This window comes from Zeus faber, assembly GCF_960531495.2.
Source record: "Zeus faber genome assembly, chromosome: 19".
NCBI lineage: Eukaryota > Metazoa > Chordata > Actinopteri > Zeiformes > Zeidae > Zeus > Zeus faber.
Window position 1 is genome coordinate 9,592,000 of NC_137206.1, and position 12,839 is coordinate 9,604,838.

The window sequence follows — 12,839 nt, forward strand, 5'->3', positions numbered from 1 at the left end:
CTGGAGAGCAAGAGAGAGAGAGAGAGCAGGAAGTCCTCCCCACCCGCCCCCCCGCCCGCCCCCACACCCTCTGCTGTTTTCGCAGAGATAAAGCGCTTTTTCAGGTCGCATCCTGGGGCCGTAATCTCCTTACATGCTTCCTGGTTTTGTTCCACGGTGCGACTGAAAGTGCTGGAAAAATGACAAACTCGCTCCCCCCCTTGGTGGCGGACGACCCCGGGGTGTGTCATCCAGTATTCACGGATTTTCGTTCGGATTTCAGGAAAAAGTGACGGCGACGAGGCCAACGACGAGTGGCCCGCGCGTGGAGTTGATGTTGCTTTTGGAGCGAGGTCAGCCTCGTCCTGGTGCCGCACGCCGTGTCCTGATCACGGGGCGAAGACGAGCCCCCGCGTCCGCCTCCGCGTCCTCCGACCGCGACTTCCTACTTAGCCCCTCTCGCCGCGAGCGCCGCCCTTTGTAAAGTTTGTTAGAAGGTAATAATGAAGGGAGACATTTGCATGAAAGGGCTTTTCTGGAGAGCCAGACAATGCCTCGCTGTTTTGGGTTTTGTTTTTTTTCGCGAAATTGTTGAAAAGGACAGGTGCGCATTTCAGGCATTCTCAAAGTGTTGTGAAGCTCACATTCTTCCTCTCTGTTCTCTCTCCTCATTTCACTCTCTCTCGCTCTCTCTGTTCTGAACATGGCCTTCTAGGGGGGGGGAGGGGTGAGGCCGGCATTCGACCGTGAGCCACACCCCGCGCTCCTGCCAGAGGAAACTTTCAATCTGCCCCCTCCCGCCTCCCTTCCTCCCTCTCACCCTCACCCTCCCAGTCTCACTCTCCTTTCTTTCTTTCTCTCTTTCTCTCTCTCTCGCTCTCTCTCTCCCTCTCTCCCTCTCTCTCCCCCTCATACTTTTGTCAGGTGTTATTTATGAGCGGTGTGGCTGAGTTCCTGCGCGCCACCAGCACCTGCTCGGAGTTGGAAACGCAGAGCCGAGGCAGCTGCCAGAGAGAGAGGGAGAGAGAGGGAGAGAGAGAGAGAGAGAGAGAGGGGTCAAACAGGGCTGGACGATATGGGATAGTTAATTATCACCATAATCATAGGGAATGTTACACAATATTGATATATATATATATATATATATATATATATATGATTGTGGATGCAGATGTCCATGTCAAGGAGTCCAACTTCAGGTGAGTTCACACCAAAAATGCGTGCACCACCATACGACCGATTTCCTAATTAAATGATCAACTTTAATCTTTGCACATTTTTCCAGCCCTAGCGTCCAGGAAAACAACGGACGACAACAAGTTCAAGCGGGAGAGAGGAAATAGGGACAGCTACGCAGAGGTGTAACAGGCACATTGGAGATTAGAGGACGAGCCACGGGGACATCACTGGGGGTGCGTGTGTGTGTGTGTGTGCGTGCGTGCGTGCGTGCGTGCGTGTGTGTGTGTGTGTGTGTGTGTGTGTGGGCTGTTGGCCAGGGGGCGATGAGTGGGTGCGGGGACGGCGGGACAAAGGCGACAAAACACTCGATGAGCGGCGGGTAAACTGGTTGATAGCGGCGTAACGCTCGCGACGCCATCGATTAAGGACCCACGCTTCACTGAGTGCCGAGCTCAGAAAGCGGGGGGAGGAAAGTGGGGGGGCCCCCCTGTCCGGCATGAGGACAGCTGTAATCACACACACTCCAATTCACAAACAGACACACACACACACACACACACTCACACACACACACACACACTCGGAGTTAGCGAGACACACACACACACACACACACACACACATTTTGATTGTGAACTCCTGAACCTCAACAGTGGCGAGAGGCACTCCGACAGGTGGGCTGCAGAACAGGCCAGAGCTCACACAGGTTCTCAGTCTCATACACACACACACACACACACACACACACACAATAAGATAATTTGGCAAAGGGGAGAGGAAAGACGTCTGTGCACTTTGGTTTGGTAGACCATCTATCACGTTTCCACAGGTGGTTGGTGGCTAGAGAACGCTGTAGCTGCCCTTTACAGAAAGGGCAGCTACAGCTGTTAAAGTAAGCAGGAGAGTTTAGAGCTGCCCACCTCGTTAAAATGTTGAATAAAAAAGAGGTGAGATTAATTCAATATCTTGAAAGAAAATCGGCCTCAGAGCAGACGGACCGATGAGTGTCGGCCCAGCAGGATGGCGCAGAGACACGCTGGCCGATGCAAACAGAAGAATAAAAGGAAAAGATTTACGGAGCTTTGAGGCAAACGCAGTCACCGCTCGGTGGGTCTGGGGAGCCCCATGCCGACCTGGATCCGGGTGCGTGAAAACGCACGCATTCCTCAAACAAAAACATGACAATTCGGGCGAATGCAGCGCACCTCATATCCATCCGCGGGGCGAGAGTGCAATTACGTTTATTGCACTTTTTTTCTCCCCGGCCTTGCCTGTAATTTCCCTGGGTGGTGAAAAGGCACGATAGGGTTACGGCGTGAGCCAGGGCGAGTCTAGACCGGGTGGGATGTGTTAAAAGGAGGGATGCGCTGTCGCCTTACGGGCAACATTGAGATCTAAATTCACAAATCAAGCACATTTCAAAAGCGTCGAAAGCGTAAACCCAATAATAACACACACGTGCACGCACGCACACACACACACACACACTCACACACGCCTCCCCCGGTGCCATTGGGGTTGTGGGTGAGTTGTGAGTTGGGACAAAAACCCGAGAGGGATAAACGGTGCGATTCGGACGGTTAGACCCCCACCCACATACACACACACACACACACACACACACAGACACACACACACACACACACACACGCCCCCCTCTGTTTTTCAGGCGGCTCATTCTCCTCTCATTAATCCTGCGTGGATGTTTATCTGTGTTGACATTCGGCCCCTCCCCTCTGACTAACAAACAGGGTGACTAAGGTTTTCTGCCGCGGCTGTCGGCTAAATCTATGCCGTGAGGGCTCTTGGGGAAGATGTGTGTGAGTGTGAATGTGTGTGTGTGTGTGTGTATGTGGGGGGGGCGGTATTGCGGGCAGATGCGTTAGTTCCATTAGCAGATGCGTTAGTCACCGCAGTCATCCCCTGGGGGTGAGCTGGAGGGGCGGGGCACGATGGCATCGCAGTGATCCGGCGGGGGGGGTGGGGTTCGTGTCCGGAAACGACCCGCAAAACATGACACCCCACCCCCCCCCTCCCCACACACACACACACACCCAACCCCCCCAGCCCCTCCCCAACCCCCAGTGCCCTCCGTCCCTCCGGCCGTCCCTCAGGAGGGCCATTATCAGTCACGAGCGCCGTGGAAAGACAAAAATATATATATGGTGGTCATAACCGGCTGGCAAGGGGCCAGGCGCGGTGCTGGACAGCATCGTTGGCCCAGTGATAACCGAATAAAGTATCCAGAAATGGTACAAACAGCTCATAGGCTATGCACCGTATTGCCCAAAATGATCAAATAAAATCGTAAATAACAGATCAATTTCAGGAAGTACTGTTATATATATTTTCCACCGGCAGGCCCACGGGCCGCAGGTTGGCCACCGCCGGCGTAGGCGGAGACACGGAGTGGCGGTGAGGAGGGGGGACGGGGGATGTTAATAAGGTTGAGTGAGACCAAAGTGGGAACGAGGAGCACTCTCTCACACACACACACACACACACACACACACACACACACACACACACACACACACACACACACACACACACACACACACACACACACACACACACACACAGCACTTAACCAAAGCTTCAACCTCTGAAAAGTCTAATGCACTCATTTTTTTCAGGGGGAGGGACACGCACACACAAACACAAACATGCACAGCCACACACAAACACACACACACACACACACACACACACACACACACACACACACACACACACACACACACACACACGCACACACACACACGCACGCACGCACACACACCACACAGACGCACATACAGTACACACACACGCACGCACGCACACACACAGGAATCCAGGCTGTGTTAACTGTGGTGTATACTGGTGAGGTGAGAAGAAGCGGCATGGGGGCTGATGGGGTTTCGCCACAAACACAAGCTGGCACCAGAGGGCCCCTGGCAGTGGCCCACCTCCTGCCTATTGTGTCACTCCGGTCTCTTTCATTAACCGCTCCACCGAGAGGCACAGGGAGGGCAGGGGAGGGACGTTAGGTGCATGTGTGTGTGTGTGTGTGTGTGTGTGTGTGTGTGTGTGTGTGTGTGTGTGTGTGTGTGTGTGTGTGTGTGTGTGGAGGGGGAAGGGGGGGTTCAAGGCAGATCCAGGGGGCCCGGCAGAGCAGCCGCTGAACACGGTGATTAAAAAAGACACATCTACAGAAAGCGGCCCAGCACGCCATACACAGTGTTTACTTCCCCGAGGGCTGTAATTTACAGGTAATATCTCTCTCTCTCGCTCTCTCTCTCTCTGGGAAATAAACACACTACTAGATATTACCTCACTCCCCCAGAATTGCCTCCCCGGTGCGGCGGGGGTCCGTGTGTTTACAGAGTGCGGAGGGGCGAGCGTGAGAGAAAGAAAACAAGACGACATAGGGGGAACGGAGATTTGTGGAAAGAAAAGCAAAAGGGGAAAGATAAGAACGGATTGGGAAGAAGGGAGAAAACTTTCCAGCCATTGGAACACCCTTCAAATATTTCACACCAGCTAGTGAATGAGGAGGTTTTTCAGTGCCCCTTATAAATCCCGACAACAGAAAGCGCGTATCTCATTACGACGTGACAACACGATACCCCGTGAGCGGAAGATGAACGACGTCATTAAAAAAAAAGTTCTGAGGGGGCCACGCTTTTGGTCCGGAGGCAGCTATCTTTTTTTTTTTTTTTGGCGAAGAAGGGTTCACGGACGGAGCAGACCGCGGAAACACACCGTTCGCCGCCCCCTCCGCTCCAGCCGAATGTGTCCGCCGGGGGTGAGGGGGTGGGGGTCGTATCTGTCTTTCCGGCCCTGCCATTTGACCGTCAGTCGGGTGGGGGACCGCGCCGCCTGGGCCCCGCGACACGGGCCCGGGCCGCGTTTCGGAGGCGGAAGATCCAGGCCCGGACGCGCTACGCCGTCCCGGAGCAGCCCCGGCGCTCTCACGGCGCCCGAGAGAGAGAGAAAGAGAGAGAGAGAGAGAGAGAGAGAGAGAGAGAGAGAGAGAGACAGAGAGAGAGAGAGCGCAAGACAGAGGTCTGATGTATTCCGCCGGCGTTCCGCAGATTCCAGCCTCGCAGGACCCTCCGGGAGCAGAATGGGTCATATGCAAATGGCGCGCACAGTGCGGAGGAGAAGTTTCCCACAAGCCGAGTGTGAAAGGTGCTGCCGGCGGCAGCGGGCCCCCTCCCTCCCCGATGGCCGTCTCCCCCCTCCCTGCTGAATGGGGCTTTTCTTCTGGCCCCCAGAAAGTGAATGAGGCAGAGCGGGCAAACTGCAAAGGTAACTAGGCTCTTTCTCCTCGGGCTTTCTCACCAAAGCCCTGAACACACAATGGCTCATTTAAGCATTCAGCCACACAAACCCCCCAATAAAGCACATCCAAGCACAGTTAAGGGGGTTTTTAGCGAAACTGACTTGGGGTTTAAAACCGCTTCTTCATGGGTGGAGGGAGGGAGGGGGGCACCTGGGTCTCGTTTTTTTTTACGGGCTGATGCCCAGCCTCCGTGGGAGCGGCTAATCATTAAGCCGCTCTTAACAGAGGTGGGAGTGCGGCCGTACATCAAAACCCGTTTCTTATTTGGACACACGGGGCCTTATTCCCCCTCCCGCAGCAGCTGCGGGACGGGACAAAGACGAGGGGAGAGCGGGGAAAACTAGACGAGCCTAACTCGAGCCACGCCCGCCCTGCAGATAAACGGACACAAATAAAGGGAAGGGGGGAGATTTTGGCCGTTCGTTAATAATAATAGTGCCCCCCGAAAAAACGTCACCCGGGCCCCCTTTTCCCCCCGATCCCAGGCGCGCGAGCTTCTTGTTCGCGGCGTCACCTGTTGCAAAGAAGGAGAAGGGGGGGGGGGGGGGGAAGACCACGACTGCCACCGTTCAGCTGCTTCCCAACCAGCTTTCCACCTCCTCCTCCTCCTCCTCCTTTCCCTTCTGCTCCACCCCTCCACCCATCGCCACTCTATGGGGGGGTGGGGTGGGTGGGGGCAGACACCACCAGAGTTTATTGGTCAGCGGAGAGGAACGGACGGACAGAGAGAGAGAAAGAGAGAGAGAGATAGAGGGAGAGAACGGAGGCGAAGCCGGGTCTGGGGTCTCAAATATACACACACACACACACACACACACACACACACACACACACACACACACACAAACACACACACACACACACACCTCTCCGTCACCTTCAATCCCGACCCCCCCCCTCCCACTCCCTCCCTTCCCGTCCCCCTTTTTCAATGAACGGACTTAAACACAAACACAATTGGACATGCTGGAAGCCTCACAATGGCACAGGGGTTGGGGAGGGTGTAGGGGGGAGGGGGGGTAGGGGCAGGGGTAGGGGAGGGGGCGGAGGAGGGGAGGGGCAAGAGAGAGAGAGAGAGAGAGAGAGAGAGAAAGTGAAGTCATACTCTAGGCACGCATGGGTGCCCGGGTGGGAGGGGGGCAATCAACAGCACCCCTGGCTACTGTGTCTTAACCCCGCCCCCCCCCCAAATAGAAGGAGAAGCTTTGAAGAGAATGGAGGGGGGGTGGAAGGGGGTGGGGTTGGGGGGTGGGAGGGTGGGGATTTTCTTCTTTTTCTAACTTACTTGGCACTTTCAAATGAGGCAGGGGGGGAAGGCTGGGTCACAAGCGGAGTGAGATAAATGAAATATTTCCTCCTCCGCTAAACTCCTCACATACACACACACACACACACACACACACACACGGACACACACACAACAGGGGTGTACCCCCTTTTTTAAATGTAAACAGATGTCCTTTTAAGACGGTGGAGTGGCATGCGGGGCTCGCTCCCGCTCCGGGGCCCGGGTAGATGCTGTCTCTCTCTGTGTCTCTCCCCTCTGACGGGGCACATTCTCACTTCACAACCCCCCGGTGGTATTTATTCACTTATTATTTGTTTGTTTTCGTTTTGGTCGGGGGGGGGGGGCACTCATTATCACGGCTTGGGTACCGTTTGATGGACCGTTTATTGGGTGAAAAAAACGGAAGTCGAACGAGGGCGGGGCCACAGGGGAGGAGAGGGTGAGACGGTTACCGTCCGGTGAAGCGCCTTCACCAGTTCATCCGTTTGGCTTGCTTCTGTGCAGCGGGCCGGCGGGTAAGTAGACGCCATCCAGACGCTCCACCGTCCTATCCCCCCCCGACTTTACTTTCACTTTTAAAGTCACTTGCTCCGCCGCTGCCCGCCAGCGGCCATCTCGCCGAGGCCCCGTTTATTTTTTGCCGAGAATGTTAATACAGGCTCGCATTCCTCTATTCCCAAATTGCCGTGTTAGATTACCATTGCGCGCGGGGGGGGGGGGGGCTGCAGTATCCCAACGATTGCAAACACCTGTCGTCCCGGTGGCTGTTAACACCTCCCCGTTTACAGCTGCGACGGGGGCTCACCTTGGTCTCGGCGCTTTCTGCCGGCGGCGGCGGCGCCGGAGCGTCCCGGACCTTTGAGGTGTTTTAGGGGGTTTTTTTGGGGGTGGGGGGTGGGGTTTTGTCTTTCTTTGTACGCCGCGCGTTATTCCCATCGACCGAGAGGCGACTCGCCTCTAAGTTCCCCTCCGCACCTGCGTCGGCTTCGGACGGAGCGCGCCGGTTTGGCCGTAACCCTCACGCGGGAAGGGATGAAAATGACATATAACTGAGGCCTGTGACAGCCCTAGCCCACCGCTCCCCACCCCTGCCCGGCTTCAGGCTTTAATAGGACTCTCTCTCTCTCTCTCTCTCTCTCTCTCTCTCTCTCTCTCTCTCTCTCTCTCTCTCTCTCTCTCTCTCTCTCTCCTCTTTCTCCTCACTCGCCCTCTCTTCCGCGAGTTAGAAGAAATTCTCCAACAAAAACAGCAGGGGTGATGATTTACATGACAGATTGCCGGCTTAGCGGGGAGATAGTAGGAAGTGGCGACTTAAAGAAGAGGAGGGTCGAGCTGCTTGAACATGCAAATGAGAGGGAGGTACGACAGGAAGCACGTTCAGTTCGGAACTGACTTTCGCGAGAGCTGAGCCGCCGTCAATGTCTAAAGGTGCAGATAAAGGGCAAATATGTAGACTCCTAAAATAAAATACAATTTTAAAAAAGAGTTTTATTCAAGGTACGTCCTGAGACTCGCCACACCGAAAAAAGGGGGTGGGGGAGCAGCAAAAGGAAGGCTTGCCTAAATAGGAAATAACACTTTCAACAGCAGATAAACCCCCAGAAATAAAACGAGTGCCAAAAACTAAACTGACAGCCCGTCGCGGTCCCACCGGGAAGTCTCTCGGAGCGGAGCGGCGGAAAGAAAAGCGCCCGCGGACGACGTCCCAATTTCCACGTCGCGCCAACGATCTTTTGATTCCTGACATCTAACACCGGGTGGCACAAATGGCGACCACGTCGACAGGAGGTGTGTGTGTGTGTGTGTGTGTGTGTGTGTGTGTGTGCGCGGGGAGTTTTTTTTTCTTCGCCTTCTTGTAAAAAAAACAAAAAAAACAACCACCACAATATTGAAAAGTCAAAAAGTCAAAAAGGCAGCACTTAATAGAATGTTGACCAACAGAGGTGTCAACAGACTTCTCTGCCACAATTCAACCACTATTTAAAAAAAAAGAAAAAAAAGAAAGAAAGATAAAAGAAAAATTTGGATATACACGAATCCTATTAAAAAAATAAAAAGAAAAGAAAAAAGAAACGTGTGAGAAGCCCCAAGCCACCGCCGGTCCGCGAGAGAGGAAATGTAGTGCGCCGCAGAAGACGCTCCGCTGCCCTTATATAGGCTGTGCTTCGCCCCTGCTCGAGCAGCGCGTGGGAAACATCCCGTCCTTCTCACACGTTCAAATCCCACCGCCCCGGTCCGGCCCCGGAGCGTATTACCACTTTAAAAATGCCCGGAGTTTCCCCCCGTGTATTGTTAATAGTGATAAAGACAAAAATAAAAAAAAACTGGAGAAAGGAAAAGGCAATCGCGCCAAGTTATGACATCAAAGTAAAAATCCGGTGGTCTGGGGGAAAAGCTCAGCGAACTGTTTCGGGGGATTTATTTTTATTTTTATTTTTCCTCCTGTTTTCTGTTTGTATATCGATATGATAGGAGAGGGAGGAGAGGGAGGGAGGGAGGGAGGGGGGGGGGGGCATACGTTTCTCAGCGCGAAACGAGGCTGAATTAATTAAAACAAAACGCATTTTTCACCCCACCTCAGCCCTCGCCCCGCACAGCAACAGTGTTCCTATCGCACTACCTGCTCCCTCCCGACTGTGCAAAAAAACAACAACAACAAAAACAACAACAACAACAACAACAACAACAACAACAAAAAGAACAGAGAACAGACAAAAATATGAAACCCAAATCCGCCAATTCGAAGCCGAAACCAACAAAAAACATCCCTCGAGACGCTTTCGACGGATCAAACTATCCGTCCGATGGGGAAACTGACAAAGAAAAAGAAGGACCTGTCGAGGTCCGCGGAAACGATCAGGTTCAGCAGACAGGTCCCGAGTTGTACTGGGATCATAATCCCACACGATTGTTATTTGTACTACGTGTCGATCACACCAGAGGAACCCCTCCAACCCCCCCGCCCCCCCCCCCCCCCCCCCCCCCCCAAAAAAGGAGGAAAAAAAGACGGAAATAATAAGAACAAACAGAGCCGAGCGGGGTAGAAAAAGCGCTCGTAACGGGGGTGAGGCGCGTATAACGGTCCAGGGCGCAGCGGACCGCTAGGCGGACGGAGAGCCAGGTATAACGGTCCGCTACACGCGCTCCCCTCTCCCTCTCTCTCACAGACACACACACACACACACACACACACACGCACGCACGTACACACTACTTCCCAGGCACTTTGGGTGCCTAAAAGCCGGCCAAAGTTTTCGGAGAAACCCTCGCGGGGACCGAGCGGACCCCCCCCCCCCCCCCACCCCACCGCCATCGAAGTCCCCTCGAACGCAGAAGTATTTTTTTTTATTTCGGTACTCACCGCTATTCCTCCTCGGGTTCGCCTGCTTTCTGCGCTTACACCTGGGGCCATCCGCCATGATCCTTTCGCTGTGTCTAAATGCTGCTGGAGAGAGAGAGAGAGGAGAGAGAGAGAGAGAGAGAGAGAGAGAGAGAGAGAGAGAGAGAGAGAGTCACCTCCTCTCTCACCCCTCACCCCCCCCCCCGTCCCCTCCCTCCCTACCTCCCCCGTTCACCTCACCCCCCCCCCCCCCCCTTTTCCCTTCCCCGCACCTGGTTTACGACACTCTCCGCTTTACGGCATCACCTTCGGACCCCGGACCCCGGACCTTGGACCTCGGACCGTCGGCCGACATGGCAGCCGTGGGCGCTTCTCCATCACCCGTCTCTCCACGTTTTCCCGATGAAGTATGATGTCACACGTTTTGACTCAGTGAATACCTGGCTTTGGATTAATCATTGAACAAAAAAAAAAAACGTTTTGTTTTTTTGGGGGTTTTTTTGGTCTTTTTTTTTGTTTTTTTTTCCCCCAACATTCAATATTTGTGCAGCACACGATAGTGCGGTGAAATTAAAATGGGAGAAACATAAAAAAAAAAGTACATTGAATAAAATCAAAAACAGAAGCTAAATAAATAAATAATAATAATAAAAAAAAAAAAAATCCATAGTCATAATCAAAATATATGCATGTTTGTATGTACAGTGTTCTTCTTCTTCTTCTTCTTCTTCTTCTTCTTCTTCTTCTTCTTCTTCTTCTTCTTCTTCTTCTTCTTCTTCATAACAAAAAAAAAAATAATAATAATAATAATAATAAAAATTATGTTTTGTATTGTGCAAGGGTCTCAATGTGCAATGGACAAATCGATTGATGATATTGAGCCTATAAGTACTATTGTACATTTTTGCATATCCTGATTACCGTTGACAAATCCAGTACAGTTGGTGTCATTTATTTGCAAGCGTACACAAATATGAGTATAAATCCTGGTTAAAAAAAAGGATGGAGTAAGTGTCAGAAAGGGAATATACTAACAGATTATTTGTTATTCTCCACCGCCGCCACTATTGAAAATAATGTTGATGACTCATCATGAATTTAAGTTGGCAATTAATTGTCATACAAATAATCCTATAAGCCGTTAATAATAACCTAGTAACACAGCTTTGCTTGTATTTGACTCGAGTGCTTCGACCCAAAAGACAGAAACGCAACCTAATTCAAATTATATTTTGTGGTGACGTTTCTGACATTGACTCGACATTTGGACGGAAACACACGATTGTGACATCCTAACGATTTAGCAAAATCCTCGCAGTCAGCTCCAATCATTGTGCTCAGGCAATAATGTCATCATTTTGACAGCTGTAATTTTGATGATGAAGTTGTCTTCGTTGTTGACACCTGTTTTTAAGTTGTACAGTGGCGGATAGTGTCACACACGCACGCGCACGCATGCATACACACACACATACACTATCGGAATTGCAACGATTAAATCAGTAGTTAACCAAATGTGATCGTTGTGTCATCAAAGTTAGGCCGGCACTTTAAACCTAATAAACCTGAATATGATGTCTGGATGCTGATCTGTCTCTCCATGAAAAAATATGAACTTTATTATTGTCAAAGGTTGTATTTTATCTTTTCTGCGTCTGTACACGCGAAGCCCGGATTAGTGCCGAGGCCGACCAGGCTGACTGGGAGTTTGTTTGTGTGTGTGTGTGTGTTTGCGCGTCTGTGTCTGCAGGAAAGTGGAAGGGGTCATGAGTCTGTCCCCGCTGATTCAATCCCTCTGCTTAAATAAAGGCCCCGCTGTTCTCCCAGAGAAGAGTTTACTACCTTGGCGAAGAGGAGGAGGACACAGACATACCAAAGCAATCAGCAGCCAGGTCCTCACTGCGTCCAATCAGACCTTCACCACAGCTCGGCCAACACACACACACACACAAACGCACGCACACACACACACACACACACACACACACACACACACACACACACACACACACACACACACACACACATACACACACACACACACACACACACACACACACACACACACACACACACACACACATTGCTTATCGTGCTTGGCTCTTGATAAAGTGGAAGTAAAAGAGTGGGGGGGGCTGGGGAGCGTTGGGGGTGGTCACATGTTAAGAGGTAAATTCTTTTGGAAATGTGTAGCGACAAGAAGGATGGAGGTCATAATCTCGGCACCGAATGAACCGGTGCCCGGGTTCCCATGACAAGCAATTATATGTCACAGGAGCAGCAGTCGCTGCAAGGCTGCAGCTATTCTCGAAGCCGCATGGTTGACTTCAAGGTTTCTGTTGCCCGGACTTGTGTCATGCGGGGAAGCCGTCGTCGGCCCGTCTATTGCGGTAGCGAGACCGCGGTGAACAAATAAACCCCCCCCCCGACGGACTTACATAATGGGGTGGACACCAACAGGTTCATCTGTGACCCGACTGCGCGACGAACCCATCCGTGGTTTAAGGTCTGCCCCGACGGTGACGGCGTCTCAATTCGTGCGGCGCGGTCACCGCCGCCCGTGCATTCGGCGCAGCGCTCAGGGTTACGGCTAGATTCTCGGATTCTGAGATCCTACGAGTTCGACCTTGGTGAACTGTGTTCGCAGGGAACGGCGAAGTGGCGTCGGCTGTGTTGACCTTCAAAGGTGCGGTGCGATTGGAGGGTTTGAAAACAGAGCAAGC

At 52.4% G+C, this 12,839-nt stretch overlaps 1 protein-coding gene across 1 annotated transcript in view; it reads right to left on the reverse strand.

Moving 5' to 3' along the window:
- Positions 1-10,195, reverse strand: part of LOC307244792 (zinc finger E-box-binding homeobox 1-like) — a gene marked incomplete at both ends in the record, with an annotated part of 70,751 nt that extends 60,556 nt beyond the window's left edge. Inside the window, 1 exon segment of the mRNA XM_080020096.1 lies at positions 10,138-10,195. Within this exon segment, the coding sequence (XP_079876222.1) occupies positions 10,138-10,195 (58 nt within the window).
- Positions 10,196-12,839: the final 2,644 nt, after the last annotated feature.